At 36.9% G+C, this 24,340-nt stretch overlaps 4 protein-coding genes across 14 annotated transcripts; 1 reads left to right on the forward strand and 3 right to left on the reverse strand.

Annotated features, from left to right (window-relative positions):
• The first annotated feature begins 1,841 nt into the window (after positions 1-1,841).
• LOC103967672 (V-type proton ATPase catalytic subunit A) lies at positions 1,842-7,293 on the forward strand. Its single transcript, XM_009380967.3, has 20 exons — positions 1,842-2,029; positions 2,523-2,649; positions 2,791-2,846; positions 2,930-2,986; positions 3,176-3,287; positions 3,388-3,425; positions 3,551-3,652; positions 3,882-3,938; positions 4,040-4,111; positions 4,184-4,285; positions 4,370-4,432; positions 4,514-4,646; positions 4,973-5,079; positions 5,282-5,476; positions 5,580-5,666; positions 5,797-5,901; positions 6,136-6,233; positions 6,365-6,443; positions 6,735-6,822; positions 6,902-7,293. The coding sequence occupies exons 1-19, from the start codon at positions 1,952-1,954 to the stop codon at positions 6,819-6,821; spliced, it is 1,755 nt and encodes a 584-aa protein (XP_009379242.2). The 5' UTR covers positions 1,842-1,951; the 3' UTR covers position 6,822; positions 6,902-7,293.
• A 703-nt stretch (positions 7,294-7,996) lies between these two features.
• LOC103967671 (protein FAM32A-like) lies at positions 7,997-9,816 on the reverse strand. The gene is made up of 3 exons (XM_009380965.3): positions 9,674-9,816; positions 8,929-9,084; positions 7,997-8,446 (listed from the first exon to the last, which is right to left on the reverse strand). The coding sequence occupies exons 2-3, from the start codon at positions 9,074-9,076 to the stop codon at positions 8,181-8,183; spliced, it is 414 nt and encodes a 137-aa protein (XP_009379240.1). The 5' UTR covers positions 9,077-9,084; positions 9,674-9,816; the 3' UTR covers positions 7,997-8,180.
• A 155-nt stretch (positions 9,817-9,971) lies between these two features.
• Positions 9,972-16,569, reverse strand: LOC103967670 (putative pentatricopeptide repeat-containing protein At1g16830). Of its 11 annotated transcripts, none has more exons than XM_048572574.1 (9): positions 16,466-16,569; positions 16,219-16,346; positions 15,691-16,012; positions 13,514-15,605; positions 12,764-12,919; positions 12,277-12,388; positions 12,049-12,193; positions 11,579-11,731; positions 9,972-11,338 (listed from the first exon to the last, which is right to left on the reverse strand). In XM_048572574.1, the coding sequence occupies exon 4, from the start codon at positions 15,587-15,589 to the stop codon at positions 13,598-13,600; it is 1,992 nt and encodes a 663-aa protein (XP_048428531.1). In that variant the 5' UTR covers positions 15,590-15,605; positions 15,691-16,012; positions 16,219-16,346; positions 16,466-16,569; the 3' UTR covers positions 9,972-11,338; positions 11,579-11,731; positions 12,049-12,193; positions 12,277-12,388; positions 12,764-12,919; positions 13,514-13,597. The 11 variants fall into 11 exon arrangements, with proteins under 11 accessions (XP_048428531.1, XP_048428535.1, XP_048428536.1 ...); XM_048572578.1 differs by lacking the exon at positions 9,972-11,338 and having other exon boundaries at positions 11,342-11,731; positions 13,514-14,749; positions 15,485-15,605; XM_048572579.1 differs by lacking the exons at positions 9,972-11,338; positions 15,691-16,012 and having other exon boundaries at positions 11,342-11,731; positions 13,514-14,749; positions 15,485-15,605.
• Positions 16,570-18,124: 1,555 nt separating this feature from the next.
• On the reverse strand, positions 18,125-23,998 carry LOC103967673 (7-dehydrocholesterol reductase). The gene is made up of 13 exons (XM_009380969.3): positions 23,706-23,998; positions 22,753-22,975; positions 22,366-22,421; positions 22,069-22,171; positions 21,901-21,966; positions 20,989-21,102; positions 20,564-20,690; positions 20,055-20,155; positions 19,243-19,368; positions 19,084-19,148; positions 18,810-18,891; positions 18,625-18,707; positions 18,125-18,443 (listed from the first exon to the last, which is right to left on the reverse strand). Exons 1-13 carry the CDS (start codon positions 23,795-23,797, stop codon positions 18,377-18,379), a joined length of 1,305 nt encoding a protein of 434 aa, XP_009379244.2. The 5' UTR covers positions 23,798-23,998; the 3' UTR covers positions 18,125-18,376.
• Between the last annotated feature and the right edge of the window lie 342 nt (positions 23,999-24,340).

The raw sequence follows: 24,340 nt of genomic DNA on the forward strand, positions 1-24,340 counted from the left end.
TCAGTTTTACAATTGTTGGGAAATTTGTAAAGGGTGGGTGTTATTTGAAGATTCACCACAAAGAGCTCCTATGCCGGTGTTCGAAACTGCATCCTCAGCTGCAGATATGGATGAAGATGGATCTCCAACCATTCAACAAAAAAGGTAGAAAATCCGTTTTCGGGTGAAGGTTCCATACCTAGGGCTATGGGACAAAACAAGGTGCGAAGGTTGAAGGAAAAGGGCAAGGCAAATGATAATTATGCCGCTCAACATGAAGTGGCGGCGTCATTGTGATTATTGGCGGAGCAAAATGCCCTTGAAGCCGAAGAAATGAAGCGTAGGCATGAAGAACGGGCAAAACAAATACAAGAAGAGATGGATGATAAGAATATGGAAATGAACACTTCGAATTACACTCCAATGAGTAAGGCCTATTTTGATAGAAAAAAAAAAAAAAAGAAATTATGAGCCGACAACAATTGTTTACCTCTGATTATACTTCTATAATGACAGATGATGAAGATGATGTTGATTATAGATAGTAAATTTAAGTTGTTTTAGTTTTTAAATTTGAATTAATGTTATTTTCGAATTTAATTTGTAGTTTTTAAATTTAATTTGTCATTTTTAAATTTTAGTTGTAATTTTTAAATATAAGTTGTAGTTTTTAAATTTAAGTTGTTATAGTTTTTAAATTTAAATAATAAATTATGTTTGGCCATATGACCCTTGGTTGGAGACGGTTTTTTGTGACTGGGCTAAAACGAGCCATCTAGCCCTCTGGCCCTCGGTTGGAGACGGAGGCAAATATGGCCATGTACTGTTCATTAAAATATTAATATATTAATATCTTGAAGGATCTTGGAAGACCAGAAAGCTAAAACAAACCTTCTGATCAGCCCTCAGTTGAAGATGATCTAAGTTTAATTTGCTCACCCAATGCACCAATTAACAAGATTATCCTCACTGGGAATTAGTCTTTTCGGAACCCATTGTGGATTAGTCCTGCTCTTCAAGCGAGAGATACTTCAGATTTCGAAAAGGAAAAGAATAAAAAACACAGATTATCCTCACACACTCACTCATTTTACAGAAATCTGAAAAATGCTTTATTTTATTGACTTTAGCAGTATGTAAATAATAGATAAATAAATGATAATAAAGATGGTAAGGACAGATAAAGACAGGGAGTAGCATGTGACAGTTACACCACCTCACATCCTTAGCCTACTTGCCTTGATAATTATTTGTCCTTCGTTTTTTTTTTTTTTTTTTTTTTTTTTTTTTTTTTTTTTTTTGAAGAACCGGAATCCATTGAAACCATGGCCGAAGCCAATTATTTGTCCTTTTCCACTCTACAAAACCAATCGAAAGCACTTTCGCGGAAACATCATTCACCAGGCACATGGCAAAATACCTTTGGATCCTCTTGTAGAGCTCCGCAATTTTCACTTTTCACCACGTCATCAGTAATCCAACGGGATTGGAGATCTTTTGGTGAGAATATTAAGGATTAATAAATTGTGTTCGTTCATCATCTATTATATAATCAGTTTTTATCATGTACTTTTTGTATTTAATTTTAAATAAAAATATTTAAAATAATTTATGACCACACAATGTACATTTATAGATTCCTAGAATAGTTAAAAGGGCATCCGGATTCATCAGTAATCTTCCAAATTGTGGACCCCAATACGTGGCGGATTCCCACCAGATCGCGCGCAGTTAAGTAAATACAATCATCCGCATGGGATCACACTGGGTGCTCTATCTGCCAATTATACCGATCTCATAATAACAGTCCGTGTCCTTTGAAAGCTTTCCCTCTTTATCTTCCTGCTCTCCACTCTCTCTTGTAAATTTTAACTCTCTCTCTCAATTGTCTCTGCAATTCGGTCGGAACCCTAGAGTTTTGGTCGAGCTTCGAGCCTCAGATATCAAAATCTCTGCCCGATCTGCGCCCAAAATGCCGGCGGTGTACGGTGCCCGATTGACCACTTTTGAGGACTCCGAGAAGGAGAGTGAGTATGGCTACGTCCGCAAGGTTCGTTCCACTTCCACCCTCGATTTGAACGGATCAGATTTATTGAATTCGATATCAATTCGATCTGTTGATATTGAAGTGATTGGATCAGTGCTCTGTTGCTGTGAATTTTGTAATTATTGAGATATAAAGGTTGATTGAAAAGATATAGTTGTGTGTAATTGATCCAAGAACTTGAATTGACGTGTTCATTGTGATCAATAAGTTTAATTGATCGATGAATTTTGCTGATATGATTTGCATTGCTTCCAAAATTGAGTGGTTGGTTAACCGGAGTAGAAAAGAAATGCTAAAGTTTAATTTTTTCAGTACTTTTTGTTGCTCGAGCAGCAAAAGTTTAGTAATTTTCCACTACTTTAATCGCAAATCACATCGATCTTCTCTTTATTGGGTTTGTTGATTTGATTTACGTACGACAAGGTTTGGTTTTACGTTTATATTTTTGTGTGTATTGCGGCTGGCTAATTGGATTTGGCAAATACATAATTGACAGGTCTCTGGACCTGTCGTGGTTGCTGATGGCATGGCTGGAGCTGCTATGTACGAGTTGGTTCGTGTTGGACATGATAATTTGATTGGTGAAATTATTCGGTTAGAAGGAGATTCTGCCACAATTCAAGGTTACTTGTTATTTCTTGTTCATCCTATCTTGTTTGCAGTCATATCTATTCATGTTTGGCATCCATCGTTTCAGAAAAGTAAATAATCAGCTAATTTATGTTTGGCTTTGGTATAACCATAAGTTTTTCTGTCCATTTCAGTTTATGAGGAAACAGCTGGGTTGATGGTGAACGATCCAGTTCTACGTACTCGCAAGGTGGGTTTGACGTCTTGTTTTACCCTCTTTGTTTTCTGTTGCTTCAACTACATCAGCTAATATTTCGTATATTGGTGTTTCAGCCTTTATCAGTGGAGTTGGGACCTGGAATATTGGGAAATATTTTTGACGGAATCCAGGTTTGTTTACATTACTTCGCAGCTATCCTTTTTTCTATACTGTGTTACGAACTTATCTATTCTGTTTATACTTCGTATTATCTTTAGTCAAAACAAAACCTCAAGAATTTTGAGAAAAAATTATTGATTAGGGCAGTTTTTTATGCTTACTCGCTTCTTTTCTTATTGTCTTTTTCTTTATCATGGCAGAGGCCCTTGAAAACTATTGCAAAGATCTCTGGTGATGTCTATATCCCACGTGGTGTATCTGTCCCTGCTCTTGACAAAGATATACTTTGGGAGTTTCAACCTAAAAAAATTGGTAATTTAAATCAAATTTATGTATAGCTGTTTAGCAGAAAGAAAAAATTGATTTTAATATGGCTCGTTTGATTTTGAAAATTTTAAACCACGGATGGCAGGTGAAGGTGATCATCTTACTGGTGGAGACTTGTATGCTGTAAGTTCCGTAGCATCGAACTCTTGGTTTGTGAAGACTTTTTGAAAGATATTGTACTACTCAAGTATGATCATTTTCGTTCGAGTTGCATTTAAGTTTGGGCATGTGTATCTTTTGCATTGCAGACGGTCTTCGAAAATAGTCTGATGGAGCACCGAGTTGCACTTCCTCCCGATGCTATGGGAAAAGTTACTTACGTCGCACCACCTGGTCAATATTCATTGAAGGTTTGATTATGACTTTGTTAATATTTGGTATCCATTTCTCTGATCATCATTTTAACTAAATATTTACTACAATTCTGTGAACATGGTTTCTTTACTATGTTAGGAGTATGTAAACATTTGCGTGTATATACATGATACAGACGTTTGTCTTTATAAAGCAAGCACTACTTGAGTCATGAATGGATTTTCTTGAACTTTGAGAGTTGACTCTTCCTATATGCATTTGCAGGATACTGTGTTAGAGCTTGAGTTTCAAGGACAAAAAAAGAAATTTACAATGCTTCAGGTCTGTATAGTTTGCTCTTTGGCTTTTGGTTTCAGAGTATTTGTGCTTACCGATATGGTCATTATTGTAAACTGTATTTAAATTGGTTTACATAATTGCAGACTTGGCCTGTACGTACACCTAGGCCTGTTGCATCAAAGCTTGCTGCTGATACCCCTCTACTCACTGGGCAGGTGATTATATTTTTGCTTTATAGATTCTTCTATCTTTTGGGATTAGTGGTTCCTGACGATTTTTTTTCTCAGCGTGTTCTTGATGCCCTTTTCCCCTCTGTTCTTGGTGGGACTTGTGCCATTCCTGGGGCTTTTGGTTGTGGAAAAACGGTTATTAGTCAAGCTCTTTCAAAGGTAAAAATATGTCATTGTTTATTAGAGATTTCCTACAGTTATTTGTGCACTGGACCTCATAGTAGATGTTTTTCTTGAGTGCAGTACTCAAACTCAGACACTGTGGTTTATGTTGGTTGTGGAGAACGTGGAAATGAAATGGCAGAGGTATGTATTCTATAATCGGATCATTTGTTACACATTTTGACCCTCTTGGATGTGATCAATTCAAACTAATCAATGATCCAGGTGCTTATGGATTTCCCTCAATTGACAATGACTTTGCCTGATGGTCGTGAAGAATCTGTCATGAAGCGCACAACCCTTGTGGCCAACACTTCTAACATGCCTGTGGCCGCTCGTGAAGCTTCAATCTATACTGGTAAACCTTTTAAGCTATGTCTCACTAAGGTTCCACTGATCTATTAAAAACTTTGGGTGCAAGAGGATGATATGTTGTTTTTATAAATCTGTACGATTTCATTCTACTTCACCACCTTTGATGGTCCATTACATATGCTTGGAAAAGCATAGACATAGCCATGGCTCAAATAGAATTGAACTCTTCTATTGAATTTTTCGGGGAAAATTTACTTAGATAGGTCAACTTCCTTGCTGATGCTACTCTTTTTGGGTGGCGAACTGAGTCAAACTATTATTTTAGGAGTTGTTTTCATATTCTTCGCCTTTTGTCTCTGAAATTTTCAGGAATCACTATTGCTGAATACTTCAGAGATATGGGCTACAATGTCAGCATGATGGCAGATTCAACATCTCGATGGGCTGAGGCATTGCGTGAGATTTCTGGGCGGCTGGTAATTCTATCTCTTATAATTTATTTTTGTGCAAGATGCATTTTTATTGATTTGTTCTCTCACCTTCTTACACACACAAAATATGTCATGTGGCATATTCTTCTTTCACAAACTACTTTGGAAGTTTTTCTCTTTTTTCTTTTTTATACATGAAATATAATATTCATCCCTTTAATGGCATTTCTCTTGCTTTTATATATAGGCTGAAATGCCTGCAGATAGTGGATACCCTGCTTATTTGGCAGCACGTTTAGCATCATTTTACGAACGGGCTGGTAAAGTAAAATGTCTTGGTGGGCCAGAGCGTAATGGCAGTGTGACAATTGTTGGTGCTGTTTCTCCTCCAGGAGGAGATTTCTCAGACCCTGTGACATCTGCAACCCTTAGCATTGTTCAGGTATATTTGCAATCTCATTATTATGTATGAAATTACAAATAAGAGGTTGTTCTTGATACCTTCTGTGATTCTCATCAATGGAAGTATACCTTTTCTTTTCCAGGTTTTCTGGGGTCTGGACAAAAAACTTGCCCAGAGGAAGCATTTCCCCTCTGTGAACTGGCTTATTTCTTACTCGAAGTACTCAACGGTATGTTCATAGACTTTTACCCCTCATCATTTAATAAAGGCTCCCCTTTGTTGGTACCATTGACTGAGCGGGATTAATTGTTCATTCCTTTTTGCTGATTGTTAGACTTGTTTCTGTATGTTGTTTGCAGGCATTAGAGTCTTTCTATGATCAATTCGATCCTGATTTTATCAACATCAGGACAAAGGCACGTGAGGTTTTGCAACGAGAAGATGATCTCAATGAAATTGTCCAAGTACGTCTTTCTTTACTTGTAGTATGGATTAGAGGGTTTTCCAATCCCAAAAACAGAAACAGTTTCATTTTTGTACGTTATTTGTATAGAGCTGAACTATAAGGTACTGTAAAATTCAAGACAGGGACCTTTAGATTTTCTATCGTATCAGATTGATGTCTGGTGTGATAGATATTCAAGTTTTAGCTTATACATACATTGTCTGTCATAAACTGATGTCATGGGTTACTGCAGCTTGTAGGAAAGGATGCTTTGGCTGAAGGAGATAAGATCACCTTAGAGACTGCAAAGCTCTTGAGGGAGGATTATCTTGCTCAGAATGCATTTACTCCGTGAGTTCCAGCTCCATAGTCCTCTCTTTTGACCTATATATGTTTTAATTATTCATATGTTCCTTCTGTTTTCATTTTGGTTGGGCCCAGTACAGTTACTCATCTTTTACATGTTTTTCATGGGTGGACAGATATGACAAGTTCTGCCCATTCTACAAGTCCGTCTGGATGATGCGGAATATCATCCATTACTTTAATCTGGCCAATCAGGTGAACTGTTTGTCCATTTCTTTCCTTTATTATTATGACCTACGATGTTTGCATTAGCAATATCTTTGGATGTCTGAAGAATCCGTCTCTAGGTTGATTGAATTTTTTTTGTTCTCGTGTTCATAGTGTAAGGAAAAGAAGAGTTGTTATCATTCGTTGTCTTCACATACACAATTTTTTTCACCACAATTAAGCTTTATATCGTATATAAAGAACAACTGAGTTCACCTTGAAATGGCTTTAATTGAATGAGAAATGGTCATCTGATGTTATGCGGCGTTCAATATGCAGGCTGTAGAGAGAGCAGCTGGTATGGATGGTCAAAAGATTAGTTACAGCTTAATCAAGCACCGCTTGGGAGATCTCTTTTACCGCTAGTGTAAGTAACATCACAACGCTTTTACAACAGGAAACGTTTCAATCTTGTTGGTCCTAACCCTCTTACCGGTGACATGCAGGTCCCAAAAGTTTGAGGATCCGGCAGAAGGGGAAGAAGCTCTTGTGGCGAAGTTTAAGAAGCTACACGAGGACCTCACAAGTGGTTTCCGTGCTCTTGAGGATGAAACCCGATGATTGAACATCTCAAAACAATGAGCTTTAGATTGTTCGAGTGGCTGTTATAAAGTCGCGTGGCAACAGAGTTTGAGTTACCGTGGATTTATTTTTGTTGTGCATGAAGAACGACAGTGTTAGGTCTTGTGATGCCACTCTTGCCCTGCTCATGTGGCACTTGTTCTAGTCGGAATGTGTAGTTATAGTTTCAATTATTGTATTCCTGTCATTCCCTTGGGGATTTTTCACCCAGAATAATTTAAACAATAAGGTATGCATCATTTCGAGTTTTTGGTTCGCTCGACAGTTCTCATTTCTCTCCTTTGGATCTCCCATTTTTAAGACTCCGAGTTGACGAAGCAAGCGAAGAGAAGAAAGGATGAAAGTAAAACGAACTGCCTGTATCCCAATCCAATAAACCCTTCTCGAATGGCGACGATGAGCGTAGACAGTGACCATGGTAACTGCTAAGCTCTATCTCCTTGGGAGATGTCAAAATTCTAGACGAAATGTCACTGTGCGTATTTAACATCAAAAGTCTATCCAACTGAAGTATTATTTGCTGATTGGATTTGAAGACTTTGTGATTACGAGTGAAATTTGACATCAATGTCAAATTTATTTTAAAATAATTTAAACGACAAGCCCCTTGTTCCACTACATTTCAACCAATTTTCAACATTTTTTAATAATTACAACCATTTGAAGCAATATTTAAATAAGACAATAACATTTGACAATTCGGTTGGAGATATACAAAATTTGATATAAAACTTCCGATTACCACATCAGCCATTAATTGTAATATGATTCTTATAATTTGACATTTCCTTTGAAGATGGTCTAAGAAAGTAAAAGGCCTAGTCACTCTTTAGAAACTGGCTAACAGAAAAGCAAGTCTACCACTTTTCAGCAAAGCAATGACATTGACATAGCCATACCAAGGTTTAGCGGAACAAACGGAATTCAGAAAACCCTAAGACGTAAATGAGTACTACAAATTACAAAAGCAAGGTTCAAATAAAATGTCATTAGGAATCGATTCATATCCAAGCAAACACTGCTACATTGAATACAAAGCATAAATTGACGACCGCATGAATTAGACCCCATATATATAGTACTGACTTGAAATGAAAAACGAGACTCGATCCTTTGGCTTTCACTTTCAAAGACTTCGCCGAGTTAGCCTGGCCCGACTTTAGGAATGTCATAATGCTCGCTCATGTTTGCCAGATACTGGTTGAAGTCTTGAATTCTGTCACGGTGGGACTTGTTTGCTGTCTTGGCCAGCCTGTGATTATCAATTCTCTCTCTCTGTTCTATATATCGTCTCTCTGCAGGTGTGAGAAGATCACCGTAGTGAGGAGCCTTCCCCTCCTCACTTGATTTGTGAGGATCGTTTATTTCTTCCTCATCGGGATTGGTTACTTCTGTACTTTCATCTACACCTAATACCATATTGAATGACTAAACTCAGACAATAGGGAAATTCAAAACAGAAATGGCATGGTAAAGAGGAACCAAAGTAAACATCAATACAATACTTTTTTTTTTTTAGAAAACAGCATTGGACATTGGTACTGCCTTGCATATAAAGTACTAAAAAATGACTAAATCAACGAAACCAATGTCTTCTTGTTCTTTTTTTTTTTTCCAAAACAAAATCATTGTCGTTGAAATTCCATCAAGTCTAGCAATGGATAGTCCTGGTGATGAAAGAACCATTGTTCACACACAGAGTTGATAAATATATACTACTAAACTAAAAATTAATCTGATGTTACAAAAAACAGTTTTTATTTTTACAGATTCACGTGCGGTCAAACCTTTCTCAATTTGCAAGACCATGAAAAATGAGAAAAATACAGGATAAAATATTCAAACCTAGAAGAGAAAACAGTTTTAATTTGATATCAAAGGGATAACTTACCAGCTGAGAGCTCAGTTTCTGTTACAATAGAAGGTTGTTCTTGATGTTTCTTATGCTTCTTTTTCTTCTTCATTCCAGCAGCCTTCACATCCAGAGCCTTTCCCTTGAGCTTCAGCTTCCCACCAACGACATTCTCATACGACGACATGTTTGTGTCTATAAGATCAAAATACACAAAAGTTATGCTACACAAACACGAGAGCGATGAACGAAATGGCAGAGAGCAAACATATGTGGAAAAAGAACGAGCTCTCTCAACAAAAAGGCAATCAAATCACAGGTAAGTATTAAACTGTCCCAGTCTCCCAAGAAACAAACAAACTCATTTATAACAAGGGCGAAATATGAAACTATTTATTGACCTAAAACAAATAATTTACTACAGAATCAAAGTCAATTGAACTCAGAAAAACCTCTGGAAAGTAAAACATATACAGAGGAAAAGAACCCTTCGTTCCAGGATATTAGGTTATCCAAGAAACAATCAAACCCCAATTTGTTATTCCTCAATTAGATTTAGATACCAATTTCAGCCAAGCTCCAATAAACCCAGAAACCCTAATTCTTAGTAACTGAGTTGCAGCAGCAAGAATCAAATTTGCCCCTCCCTTCATCTAAGAACCCATCAAATAAACGAATAACCACACTAAAACGGACTAAAAATGAAGAAAAATTACCACAAAAATTCTCAGATGAATCAATTGAGAAAGCAGAAAGCAAAGAACCCTTAGATTAAAGATTGTACCTGAAACAAAAGAGAAAGAGTGCTTGATCTCGATCGCTTTGGAATTTCACAGAAGAATCTTTTATCTTAAGTTTTACGATGCACCTCAAGATTAAAGATTTTGTGTTCGATATGGACCCCGAAGAGTACCCAGGTCTTTGCTGTTATATTTTAAACCCGCGTTCAGATGGCCCGACCCAAATTTTAAATTTCGGACCCTTTTAGAGAGCAGTTTTTATTTTATTTTTAAATGAAACAAAAATGAGTTTACTGTAACATGTCGTCCCAGTTTAATAATAGAATATTCTGTGTTGAAACATTTATAAATGACTTTATACTATTAGACCGAAGATACAACAGTCATGGTGAATTTGTTCTGTGTGAATCCATTTTATCCCAAAGTGATACTTGAAATTAAATAGATCCATACATCCGTTAAGGTTGTAATTAAGTTAATCATTAATTGATGACATAACGTTACGTGGACAATGACGGGATGCCAAGTGGATATTAAAAAATTAAAAAAAAAAAAAAAAAAAAAACATCAATCTGGGTTCTTCTCCCTTCCTCCGCACCCAGTGCTCCCCCTCCCTCTTCGACTCCTGCACATCCACCCTCTTCCTCCTCCCTCCTTCGCACCCAGGGCTTCCCCTCCTTCTTCGACTCCTGCACATCCACCCTCTTCTCACCCAGGGCAACCCGGCAGCTACTGGTAAGAGTAGCAAGTTGGGTGGAGGCAAAAGCAAGAAAACTGTCCAGTTTGTTTTGCCCGAAAAGGAGGAGTTCGATGAAAATTTGCAAAGGTTAATGGTTATAGAGACAATGGTATTGTGATCGGCGACGACAGGGACAAGGGAAAACCTCACGAGGAAACGTGAACATAACCAAGTGCTTACCAGAATTAAAAGTTACAGGGGGTTGATCGGAGATGATAGGAACAAAGGCAAACGTGATGGGGAACGTGAAATTAAACCAGTGCTCAGCAGAAGCGAAAGACAGGGATGAGAACGATGGCATTGTGATCGCCATGTAAGGGTAAACTCACTAACCAAGATTAAAACACGAATCCCAATCTAACAAGAACTAACCAGTTCATGTATGAGAGAATTAAGAAGAGAAGCATACCTGCAGAGGTTCCAGAACTCGATGCCATGGCACCAAGCTTTCAGCGGACCTTCTCCCCTTTCGCAGAAAATCAAGAACTCGACTTACAATAGGTGTAAGTCCCAAGATGAGCATGTGTTCTGTGAGAGGAGAGGCCCACTATATATATACAGAGTCTTTTCCGTAACAAATAGGATTCCCTATTAAAATCCCTATAGGAAACAGATACTCGTTTCCTCATCCCATAAGAACTGTTCTCAATGCTATACGAAATCCTTCTTCATCAAGGACTGGCATTCCTTTTATTAACAAGAATTTTCTATCAAATCGAATACCTATAGCCGGTCCCTAAAACTTCACCTTCTCATACTCATATTCTAACACACAAATGATAGGGACGAAGGCAAACACTTAGACGAACGTGAAACTAACCAAGTGCTAAGTAGAAGTAGAAGTGCAAGGAGTGATGGCAATGATAGGTGTATGCGAACCCACGTCCGCCGATGAATTACATGCCATCAGATTCAAAAGCAGCAACTGATCCTTACACTATCTGCAGTGATGACCACGTCAATGGTTGCTCTGTCATGTAAACAATCTCGCTTGAGATATAAGTGCAACACCAGAAAATATTTTTATGTGATAAAATGAGAATGAATCTCATTCGATTTAGAATCAACAAATTTCTAGCAAGAGCCTGCAAGTTTTACATTACACGACCTCGGGTCAAGAGGCTCAGTAGGAGCAGGACAAGGAAGTCAGTACCATGCACACGGTATAGTGAGGACTGCATATTAAGGAAGGCAGAGTGTACAAACGCACCAGAGCTTCCGAGAGTTGGCTTAATGCTTTGGCGCGGACGCTAAGTACCATATCATCCAAGACTAATAGGAATGTGGGGAACCTACTCTTCGTCATTTAGATTTTGGCACTTGGATTCCGGGTAGGTTGAACATCTTTTGATATAAACCCCATCTGCAGAGTCAGCAATGATTTTATCAAAAGCATCAGCTCATTTTTCAGATTCTTATATATGCATGAAATTAGAATGCGTCGTGCAGAGTGAGACCGCATTTTCAGCTTAGCCTTCCAATAATTTCATTTGCCTACTACATTATTTAGTACATTTACACGATACCAACTGTGGACACACTCTTGGTCTCATATGATTAATCAATTCTATGTTGCGTGAAGTCAACATATCACTACTCTATTCATATGCAGTGAGAATATAGTATTCAACTATATTCATATGCAGAGTTATAAATACAAAATACAACTGGAACACTCACCATTCTGAGGTTTTCTTTTTTGACTGCACCATTCTGAGGTTAAACGAAGGTTTATCTTTGATTCCCCGTATATGGTAGTGCAGAAGCAACTGCCTGTGAAGATACGGACGCATTGCGGCTCTTCTGTCAGCCAACATATACCAAACTACACATAGTACGAGATAAGAATCACATTATAAGTTTCAGAAAACCAAAAACCTCTTAAGGGTTTCAGACAAGAATACGCACCTCTAATAGAGCTTTTCTCCACACCAAGCATGTTGCTTTGCGAAATTCTTGGTTTTGCCTGTCATTTCGTACTTGTTGCAGATGCACAATCCCCCACAACATAAAGTGCTAGCTAAGAAATGTGACAAATGATAAGAGGAAGAAATGAGAAGAAAAGAGCAGATGAATTTATTTTAATTTGTACTGCTAGGTACACTTGTAAACTTCAGCTAAAATCCAAATTTGCCAGATTCGAAAAGCCGCAACCTCACTTTGACAGCGTAAAGTTTTTATTTTTCTTTTGTTCCCCTATGAACATTTCATAATTCATCCAAACAACCTAAATGGTAACCAAAGTCTAACGGATAACCCTGTTTCCTCGCATTATCATTGAGCAGCCATAACCCCACAATAACTACCATGTACATGACTGACAAATACATATCAATATTCATCTAGGGAAGAGCATACTTCAAAATATGGAAATAAGGTGATGATTAGAACACACCTTCAGAAATTCTGCAGAAATATGATGATTAAATTCACAATTTAATAAACTGGGCAAACCAGTGATGGTTTGTAGGATGGTTGACCAGGTACATATCTTGAGAAGTATAAATGGATGGCACCCACACTAGGCAACTCCGATAAATATAGAAGCTAGCTGCCAGAGACAAACATACAGTGAATCGTAGTGAGATGAAGCATGCAGATGGCGCTTTACCGCAGTGGCGGAAAGCAATTAGTGAGATGAAGCATGAACTGAAACAAGTGAAGAATGGAAAACAAAGTCTTGAGTTTTGCCCCTTCCCTTATTTAGTCCAATAAATTGTGCAAGATCAGTGAGACGTATCATTCTTAAAAGTTATAAATTTGTAAAATTATAAGATATGGCACCTTTTCCCCGAATTATTAAAAAACATGTTTCCCATTTGGAAAAACAAAAAAAAAACAAAAACAAAAACTATCAAACAAGTTTCCCTTTTATTTGTTAGACTAATATGTCTGTTCAATTCTACCTTGTGTTCCTGTCTGTTCAATTCTAACTTGTGTTCCTAATAAGTAATAATTGAAAAAAACAAGTGTTTTTGGAGTGAGGAACAAGCTCATGTTTGGAATAATCAAAGCTACCAATGAACCAAATATCCAAAAGAAATTCTTAAACTCAAATTTAATGTTTTAAGAATTAATCCCAAGGGCCAAAGGCAATTCAAAGACAACCAATTACACAGGATAGAAATTAAAGTTACGGAATTACCTTTAGCATGCTAGCTGAAATACCATTTAAATCATCAATTCCAAGAGAAGACATTGAAGAGGCAGATCTCAACCATTATAAATCTCAACCCATTGAAGCAGCCACATCATAAACGTCTTCAGAGCCAGATGTCTCCACAGATAAGCCAGTTTCTGAACTAACGCCTAAAAATGCAACGAGGCCATCATCTACTTTCACGCCTTCAGCTACTTCGTCGGAAAGTAATTCTTGTACTACCTTGGAAGATATCAAACCCAAACTTCTCATCTCAATCCATAGTTCAATAACTGAATCAGAATGATATGGTCTACAGAGGAATTTTGATAATCTCAAGAAAGTATTGGAGCCCAGTTCTACTCTTGCTTCTATCATCTCTTGTAGCATTAAATTAACCATATTAAGATCTCTTTCTTTAACGAAACCAGAAACCATTACATTGTATGTATGTGCAGTAGGAGCCAAGCTGACCTCCTTCATCTGGCGATAGAGTGACCAAGCCTCTCCAGCTCTACCACCCATAAAGAGCCCAATAATGGCAACTGTGTATGCGACAACATCAAGTGTGAACCCCTCTGCAACTGCTTTTCTAAACACTCTAATGGCCGCATTAAACTTACCAACCTTTATAAGCCCATCCATGACCACAGTATGAATGTAAGCATCCTGTCCAGGGAAACTACGGAGAATCCCTTGGTACACATCAACTGCTTCGTCAACTCTTCTTGCCTTACACAACCCATCTACCAATCCAACGAAAGTATACTTATCTGGTATAAGACCTCTATCAAGCATATCATTGTAATACTTCACGGCAAGAGATGGAAACCCAGCCTTACAAAAATAACAGAGAAGTGAGTTGCATAGCAATAAGTCAGCTTCTATGACAAGTCCACGAACCAACTTGGGTAACAGATGAAACCTCCTAGACAAACATATGGTGGATAACAATGAAGAGACAGTACAAGAATCAGGAGCCAAGTTTCGTGATCGCATGCTAACAAAAACATTGATGGCATCATCACACCTCCCAGCCTTGGCAAAGGAGTCTATTAACACATTACAAAGAACGAGGTCAGGGGCATATCCTTTAGATTCAATAATATTTAGAATATTGAATGCTTCACTAACCATATTAGATTTTAAAAATCCTCTGATTAAAGTCGTGTACGTTACAATACTAGGAGAAGAACCAGTCTCAACCATCTTCTCCAATAACTGACCAGCCGCATCAGGTCTCTGCAATCGACAAAACCCATTCATCAACATGCTCCAAACATTTACAGACACAACGTTGCCCAAAGTAATCAGTAGGCCCAACACTTGATGCGCCTCCACTATATTATCCATTTTGCAAAAACAGCTCAAAATCATCTCAAAAGTCTCAACTTTTGGGTGATATCCCTGCCGCAACATCATTCTCAACACATCTCGAATGTGACATAAATCCTTGAGATTACATAAATTACACAGTGCAATGTTATAAGTCAAAAAATTTGGCCTTCGGGTTTCTTTCAGAAACTTAATAGCTAAATCCCCATGCCCAATTTTGAACAACGCATCAATGATTATGTTACGAGCAAATGTGTTTGGAATAAAACCATAAGTACCCATTAACTCAAAAGCCTCAAAGACCATTGTATACAGTTCGCCACGCCAATAAATCCTCAACAAGAGTAAGAACGTTTGAGATTTTACAACACACCCCATGCTCTCTAGTTCCCTAATTATCAATTGAACTGTTCTGTATTGTTCCATCATGCGCTTGATGACACCAACCATGTGATCAATCACAATCTTGTTGTGAAAATAATTGCGTTGTCCGGCACACCACAAGAAGAATCTCAGTGCAATCAAATCAGAAGAGCATTTCAATAAAGTGGAATGCACAACTTGATGATTGAGAATGAGTTCACTTCTTTCTCGGTCAAAAATTTTCGGGAAATTTTCCTGGGTTTTGTTAGTTGGACACACCTTTGGTGATGAAAAGTGGCAGATTGGGAACATGCGCAGTGCTTTGATGATTTGGGTTGGCCCTCTGTGCAGAAAACAATACCTAAATCTCCATACTTTTTCCATGAAAGTTCAACTTTTCCTGCAAACCAAACGCTATATAAGAAAATTAGGAAAGACCAAGAGAGGGTCAGGTCAACAATATAGGTTTTTTCTACTTTACCTACATTATATAGGGTTTTTTCTGGTGCCTAGGATTGGACTGTTTAGCATAACTATATCCCATGTATGGTGAATGAGATCAATGAGTCGGACCATAATCCATGCTTTGTGGTTGCATTTCCCCCACCTATCTAGGCGTTATCCCTCGGTGAACCGCTTCTTGTTCCGTGAAGATTCAGACAAAAGCTTAGTGGGATCTGTGACCTTGATTTGGCAGCAGTTCAAAAACACTATCCATCTGAGTGAGTAGGAGCAGATCGACTCCTTATTGCCCTGGAGCAGCTGCGCCTCTGTCACTGTTTCTTCTTGATGTGCCTATTCGTGTAGCTTCAGAGAAATACGAAATTATTATTTATCCCCCCTCAGAATGCAATCCAATCCAATCTTAGGCACCAAACGAGCCCTAGAGTATTGGCATTTGAGTTTCCTAAGGTTTAGCAGATACACACACGTACATATACGTATGCACATACACACACACACACACAAATATATATATATATATATATATATATATTTATAAAGGTACTTACTTTCATCTGCTTGGCACTCATAACCCCTGAATTAGTGCAGTATGTATGAATTAGCTGAAGAAGAAAAAACCTTTTACCCTTTGGAATTTGAGAGCCAACCCACCAAAAAACCAAGCTTCCATTTACATCTGCAACCCACCACTCATACAATAAAAACTGAATAAAACAAACCCATCACATTTAACAGCAGCAGAAGCAAAAGCAAAAAATCAAAAGCGTATATAAATACAAGGACGTAGAGAAGTACCTGAGGAAGGAGGTGGCGCCGACTGGAGAAATCAAAGGGAGGATTGAAGAAAAGCAATAACAAGGGGGAAGAAGAAGGAGACGAACATATAATCGAATGGGCTTTTTCTTTGTGGGCTTAAAATGTATGACTATAAGAAAGTAAGTTGGGCTCCGCCCAAACTACAGTCCAGCTGAACGCACTCCAGCCCTCTTGGTTCTTGATCATAAGTAGTACTTTTGTATCTAATCTATTGGGTCTTGGATTTAAACTCTCTTTATTTGTTGAATCTTTACTAATTAATAAAATATTTATTGTTAATTAAAATTCTATATTAATTAATAAAAAACTGATTGTCAACCAAAATCCTATGAAATTACCAGTTTAACCCTCTAATTAAAACAGAACATGAATAAGAAATATGAGGTAGAAATGTAATTTCACACAACCAATTTTTTTTGTTTTTTAAAGCCTCACCTCCATATAATCCTAACATATCTTAAATTAAAAAAAGTAAAAAAAAAAAAAATTCCCGCTCCCACATTCTTTATCTCTCTTCATCTCTCTTCTATTTCAAAGACAAAAATAAAAAAATCTCTCCCACACTTTGTGTGTGCCCATATGCTAGTATGAATTAAAAGAATAACATTGCTCTGATCAAGAGATCACGTGACTGAAATATATAGAAAGAGAACTATGTCAGTTGTATGATATAAATTCCCGTAAACACTGTGTCAATAATGCATCAGAGGATCTAAGGCATCCAAATTTCGAAACTTTTTAGAGGAGATTGGATCCTTAAGCTCCTCAATTTATTTTGTATTCGATTTACAGAACGTCGTGTTTAAGATTGTAACTATTTATTTTATAAATTCCTTTGTAAAGTTTATCTCTACAAAAAATCAAAACTATTGTCGTTTAGTCAATCAGTCATAGAAAATAAATGGACAGTTCATAATACTTTCATTGAATCTGTCAATCTATTTTTGTATAGTTTGATACTAAATGATTTCATATTTTATTAATTTATTTAAGGATGATCTTTATAAAATAATATAATATTATCGACTCTAATCATAAGTCCCAAATTTCATAAATCGAGCACAAAATGAATTGAGGAGAGTCTTCTTCAACCATTGAGGAGCCAAGTTAATTCTTTTCTTTTTCATGCAAGTTTTATTTTGGAAATGATAGTCTAAAAATGGCATCCTCAAAGTATTTATCTTTAGAAAAACTGATAAAAATGACTTGAAAACTTTAAATTTTTAAGATATGGACAAAATAAAAGGTAAAGTGAATAGTACCAGCATTGATTTTTTAGTGTAAAAATATGATTTTTCGTTAAAGCCAACAGTATCAAGAGCTTCTCGTTAAAGTTCGCTTTTATCCTTTGGACAAATCCCCCTCAAAATGTCCTCCTTTTCCTGTAAAGAAAGGGAAAAAGGAAAATTTAAACTCTTGGCTCTAAGAACGGAGTGATTTTTGCACTCTCCTTTTTTTACATTTTTCGCACTCCACTTTTCTCCATCTCTCTCAACAAGGGGAGAAGTTTAGAGGGAGAAAACGAGACTATGATAACCACCACCCACATTAATGAGACTTTTGGACAGGAAGTCATAGTGAAGAGTTGATTATCCATCACCATCCATCATCAAATTGGAGTAGGTTGAAGTCCAGGTATAGTCGTAATTTTCCACATAAATTGATGGCGATTAATGAAAAAAAGAAAACACTGAAATTGTACATAACGGAGTCATAAGCAATACAAAACTAATGTTTACTTGTGCAGTCGACAAGACTAATACCACAATACACCAAAACTTACATCCCAAAGCAAGCATACACAGCATTCACAAATCACCAAATGAGCTGTGAGTAGAAAGAGCGAGTTCAACGTGGCGCACTGGTCGATGCTTACCGGATTCGGACTCTTCAGTAGATTCCGGGAACGACCCTGTAGGGAACCTTCTGACAATATGACTTCCAGTATTTGCCGTACCTGCAAACGGTACTCGTCAAAATCTCATCAACATTACATACAATGGTTGAAACTGTTTTTCATTTTTTATGGTTTTTACAACTTGATTACTTTATTTTGAAACCACTGGACGTCTATTCATTTTTTTGGATTACCCCAAGAAATGAATATTATGTAATAGGAGGAATCTGTATCTGCTTACTTGGTGCGACATCGGTCATCATCCCTCTTTGCTCGGTCAAGCAGAAGGATTGTCAGGAAAATCACGTAGAAGTAAGGTAGAAACTGCAGGAAAACAAGGAAATAGTTCAGCTAAACTGCACGAAAACTGAAGTAAGCTAGAATCGGTGGTTGTTTTGTAAGAAAACACTAAATATAAATGGTTACATGATTGAAGAGGGCTGGAACAGTCCAGAAAAAGGCAGCTGATATTTCTGGCACATAATGGAAGTGACGAGATAAACCCCACCTGCAGGGAGAGCAATACTCCTTAGCAATGACTTAAAACAAAAGTTTCAGGCTTATCTTTTGAACTCTAGCATAGGCATGAATCAAAATATGCAATGTACATAAACGAGAAGAGATCAACAAAAGCACAGCTCAACTCACTCCCCATGTACGACAAAAAGAACTAACAAAAATACTCAGTTGAAATATTCACCATCCTGAGGTTAGAAGAAGACTTGTCTTTGTTTCCCCAGATGTGGTAGTGTATGAAGCGACTATCTGAGATGTGCAAATCATGTTTTTCTGTCAGCCAATATAATCTCAAACTGTGCATATAATTAATCACACGATAATCCTTAGGAAAAAATTTCACCTTTGATGGTGCTCTCCCCCAAACCAAGCATTTTCCATTAGTTCTGCGAAATTCTTGCCTTTGCCTGTCACAATCATAGTTGATGTATATGCAAAGGATTCCGGCTGCCAGAATAAAAAGTGCTAGCTGGAACATGAGGTTGGAGATTGTTAGAAATGTGACAACTAATGATAGGAAGAAAGAAGATAAATGACTCAGCTGAGAAATTTCACGGACATGTATAAATCCAGTTGAATTCAAATTGCCAAAACTGCAGCCAGACTTACCCTACCTAAAGTTTTTATTTAAAACCATGCTTCTCTTTGTTGCACAAAATTTCTTTTTCCCTTTTGTCTTTTTAACTCATTGATGTTCACTGGATTTTACAGTTTTAAGCAGAAGGTAGTACTCCTGAATTCTGAAAATACCTTATCTTGCATAAGGATGAATTCTTATTCTAGCATGATGCAATGAAACCAAATGCAAAGCATTGAAAATCTTTGACGTTAAGAAAACTTCATAATATTCATACAAACAACCTAACCAGTAACCAAACTCCAATGGTTAATCTATTAGTCAATAACCAAAATCTAAATGTTAATCCTTCTCTTCCTATGCTCATTGAACTTTTAGAATCAGGAGTGTACATAATAAGTTAATAACTATTCATCATTCACTACGACCCCTGAATAAAAAGAAAATGTGCATGACCTAAAACATAAAGAAATCACAAGTAGACAAACTTAGAACACGCCTTCATAACCAAATACGTTTACTACTATGATTCATACTTAAAAAAATGGGGCAAACCACATATCAGGATGCTATTATACCTGAGTACCAAGATTTACAGGATGGTTGACCAGGTACATGCCGGGAGAAGTGTAAATAGATGGAACCCAGACTAAGCAACCCCAGCAAATATAGAATCCCGCTGCCAGAGACCAAAGTACAATGAATCATAGTGAGATGAAGCATGAACTGAACCAAGTGCAGGATGAGGAAACCATGATTGAAAAAGTTACATTACTATGTGTCAATCTACAAGGGTAAGAACAAATATGACAATAGTCAGCATGAAAATCTTGGACTTGCTAAGAGATTGGTATTATAATAGGCCCGTAGATCACCATAAACACATGGTAAATACCATGCTCGTGGTAATCAAATATCAATACAATCAACCCCCGAAAAGACCACCAAATTCATTACAGTTAAATGTTGACCTTATAACATTGATTAATATTATCACATCTGATGGTTAGTCTTGGGCATGCCAATATCCAACAGTTGTGCCAACCAAACAGTGGGAGAAAAAGTAAAAGGCAGAGCATATGTGTACCTCGATCGTGTGCGATATCCATTGTATTCCAGTATCCAGCCTCCCACCAGAAAAACTTTGTGACATACACCAGCATCAATATAGTATTCACAAGCATTGAGTCAGCTACTCTCCCATTGACTTCATACTGGTGCAACAAGAAAAAAGTTAAATGTTAGAAAAAAATATGTTGACAAAAAAATTTCAAAAGGTGAACAAATACACTCTTCATCTTGGTCCTTCGATCACACAGGTTTTTCTGCCTTGGTTGAATGGGGGAAAATTCACATTGTCCACCAACCAAAAAGTGACGGAAAAGTAAATGTGGATGACATTGAAAATTTTAACAAATCTACACGGGTAACTTTGAAATTAGAAATATATGGACTGAAGTGAAATGTTGGACCTAAATGACAAGGACAGGAGAAATATCGTAGAAGATTTACCTGCTTTATGCAATAAGTCACAGCAAGAACTGCCCAAGACATCATCCCAAATCTGCAGTTTGTGAATACTTTGATATCAAAGTATTTGCCAATTCGAGGATACAACTCCATGCCCTACAAAAATGAAGAGGAAATCATAATTTCTTTACATTAATTTAGGCCATATCCAACAATTATAGATTATCATTTTTTTTTTTAATAAAAGAAGCATCACATAACAATAACTCTACATGTGCGCAGATACAAACTACAACCTATTGAAGTAGTCCAGTAGTTTATTTTATTTATTTATTTATTTTATTTATTTTTTATACAGGAAGCAAGAATGTTATAAAACAAAGAGAGGGTACAACTAAATCTGGAGAAGAAGTCCATCCCATTAATCGACCAACACAATAATCCCTTCTAGTTGTATTAAAAGGAATGCCAAGGTAATCCAGTAATTCAGTATATCAAAAAGTAAAACCATGTTTACTAGAGTAAGGCTGTGACATTAGCAAAAATTATCTTGGGACAAACTTATTCATTCTGATATAGTACATCATGAACCAGGTTGAAAACCATGTCTACAGCTCTGTGTGCATTGTGAACTGCTTATTGCAAAAGAAAAGCACGGCTCATTTGCTCAGATAGATCATAGGTAACACAACTTGTTGAAAGAAACATTTTTCACATGGTTTATTTAGAATGGGTGAATGGATATAACACATCTTGCAAATATTAGTCACAAGGCAGAGTCACACATGTACAAATTAGCATAATTAATAAATTAAAGGTTGACACACACTGAATGTGAACCTTCTAAGGGTATATATTTAGTTAAAACCAAAAGATATGTCAATTCTTAAATTTGTGTGGCAGGGAACACAATAGATAGAAAAAAGGCAAAAATGACTTATAAATGAAACTTACCCAATAGAAATCAATTATTGCATTCCCAGATGATCCAGAATCAGTGGAAGATGGTGTCACATGGCCCTTGCAAACATAACGTATTTGTGTCAAACAAAAAAATCAAAAAAAAAAAACATTTGTAAGTTGCAGATAAACTTATATTTCGGAGTAATGATAAACCCTCACTTTTATGTACAGGAAAATACAAAAAATGAAGCTTCCGAAAATGAGGGCTGAAAATATTTCTCCCAGATGATCATAAACAACTGTAGGATTGAATATCCCAAACCTGAAATTTAACATAGAAAAACATCAAATGCACTCCAAACATTTTGGTGCTACAAGGCCACCCTGTCAATAACTCAACAATGCCGACCAAGAAACTAAAACAAGACTATGACCGCCTCTCTAGGAATGTGGAATCAAACGATGCACCCGCATTCATAAAAGCAAACACTGTGAATTGATGGAGAAAGTATGTACCACCAAAGGCCAAGGTAGGTAGTCAACGTTACAAAATAGGCTGCCATACCATTTGCCTGCAAAATGCACATGCTATATTAGAAAAGGAGAAAGGAGACTATGCATATAGAACTATCTAGAACAAGAAGTAGAAGTTTCCTTATATTTCAGAGAACTAGATCAACTTATAGCTAATAGTTATCAATGTAACAATCCTACATTTCTGCAAGTCCAGATACAGAAAATTGACAAGAAAAGACTTTAAGCTATACAAAATTTAAATCTAGAAGGCCAAACGTTCCAGAACATTCAAGACATATAGCTTGAGCTTGGCATACAGATTGGAAACCATATTTGTATGATCACATTCACAAAGCAGTTTGGATAAAGAAATCGAGCATCCAGCACCTTGTATACAGGCCGATTCCCTGCTGGAGATATTGGTCCCTCAACGCTTTTTCCAGGTAAAAGAAGCTGAAGTGCAGCCTCAAAAGCACCGTAACAGGCAATAATCTTCCATGCAGTGGCAGTAGGTCTGGGCCAGATTTCGATGAACCCCTGCAGTCCATGCTGCCTCAAGTGATCCCAAGTTTGCAGAATAGAGCCATCAGCATGTACCATTGTATACCATCTGCATTAAGTATCAGATTCTGAGTTCAATCACTCGTGATCATCATGACCATTACATTGATGTCATGTAGCAGTAAATGGCGTATACATTGATAAATTGATACGGTGCTCCAAATTCTGTAACTGTTTAGTTTTTATTCACATGAACTTCGTTTTGCTTTATTGAACTGTGTATCAGTTTAGCTGTGGTAATGTTAAGTCACTTACATCATCCCAACTAACCAATATCTAACACTCTTAAGGTTTCAATTTCCGATTCTTTGCATGCATCGTGTCATTATCGAAAGAGGGGATTATTAAAAAAAAAAAAAAGGAATAAAAAGAAATCAGTTATCAATGGATCTACGCGAGATACAAACTTCAAAATACAAGTTCAGGACTTTGTACAATACAAAATCAAATAATCTTACACTTCTTAAGATTTAATACCAGCATCTCTTTCTTTGAAGCAAAATTAAACATGTCCCTGTACTATTTCCAGATCAAAACATCATATTTTCCCAGAAAACTAAAATTTTCTACGGAAACAAACAAGAAAACGAAAAACCGATACGAGATTCGGATTCGATCACACTATTTTTCCCGCTACACCAAAGAAATAACGAAAACCCATTAGTCCCCATATCACCATCCCTCCAAAAAATTCAATCCCAACGCAATAAAACACAAAATTCATTTCAATTTCCACACCGAAAAAAAAACGCAAAAACGAGAGATTACAGAGCGCTTACAGTAGAATTACAAAGGGAGGGCAGAGAGAAAGCAGCGATAGCATGGAAGCGTACGTCACCAATGGCGAATGTACGGTCTTCGTCTCCCCCATTGTTTCTCTCTGTGGTTTCTGAGAGTGTAGACTGAGATCTCAGTTTGTATCGTTGATTGATTGACTATCTGAGATGAGAAGACTTCTGTGTAGCAAATAGCATCATGAGTGTCGTTTTAGTATTTCTTTTTGGTTAATCTCAAGTTTACTAAAGTTTATTGATTTTCAATATTTATTAGAAATTTTTTTTATTTTATGATGGTACATATGATAAAGTTATAATTTTGAGATATTTTTATACATCTGTTTCATACATTTATTAAAATTGCTGTTAAATTTATTATTAATAGATGATATGACATACACGTGGATAATAACGGTACGCTAACTAGATATTAAAAAATAAAATAATAAAATAATAAAAACTAAAACAATTTAAAAATAAAATTTTGGGCATTTCTCCCTCACCCCTTCCGACCCCTCTTCCCTTCTCTCCTTTGCAACACACCCTTACCAAATCACTCCCACACTACCGCAAGATCCCCACTCTGCCTTCCCACTTCGACCTTCCTCTCTCACCAATGGAGGAAGAAGACCAGCAAA

This window comes from the organism of the source record quoted next, unplaced genomic scaffold (genome assembly GCF_019419815.1).
Source record: "Pyrus x bretschneideri cultivar Hongxiangsu unplaced genomic scaffold, Pyrus_bretschneideri_v1 Contig61, whole genome shotgun sequence".
In the NCBI taxonomy this organism is placed as follows: domain Eukaryota; kingdom Viridiplantae; phylum Streptophyta; class Magnoliopsida; order Rosales; family Rosaceae; genus Pyrus; species Pyrus x bretschneideri.

What these genes read in the sequence shown, in the direction of transcription:
- LOC103967672 (XM_009380967.3), top strand. Translation starts at nt 1,952, where the DNA reads ATGCCGGCGGTGTACGGTGCCCGATTGACCACTTTTGAGGACTCCGAG. An exon ending in TGAAGCTTCAATCTATACTG is followed by an intron (nt 4,647 to 4,972) that starts GTAAACCTTTTA and finishes TGAAATTTTCAG; the next exon opens with GAATCACTATTGCTGAATAC. An exon ending in CAACCCTTAGCATTGTTCAG is followed by an intron (nt 5,477 to 5,579) that starts GTATATTTGCAA and finishes TTTCTTTTCCAG; the next exon opens with GTTTTCTGGGGTCTGGACAA.
- LOC103967671 (XM_009380965.3), bottom strand. Translation starts at nt 9,076, where the DNA reads ATGTCGTCGTATGAGAATGTCGTTGGTGGGAAGCTGAAGCTCAAGGGA. An exon ending in AGAAACTGAGCTCTCAGCTG is followed by an intron (nt 8,447 to 8,928) that starts GTAAGTTATCCC and finishes ATATGGTATTAG; the next exon opens with GTGTAGATGAAAGTACAGAA.
- LOC103967670 (XM_048572574.1), bottom strand. Translation starts at nt 15,589, where the DNA reads ATGGAAAAAGTATGGAGATTTAGGTATTGTTTTCTGCACAGAGGGCCA.
- LOC103967673 (XM_009380969.3), bottom strand. Translation starts at nt 23,797, where the DNA reads ATGGGGGAGACGAAGACCGTACATTCGCCATTGGTGACGTACGCTTCC. An exon ending in TGACTTATTGCATAAAGCAG is followed by an intron (nt 20,691 to 20,988) that starts GTAAATCTTCTA and finishes TTGTTGCACCAG; the next exon opens with TATGAAGTCAATGGGAGAGT. An exon ending in GATGACCGATGTCGCACCAA is followed by an intron (nt 18,444 to 18,624) that starts GTAAGCAGATAC and finishes TACCGTTTGCAG; the next exon opens with GTACGGCAAATACTGGAAGT.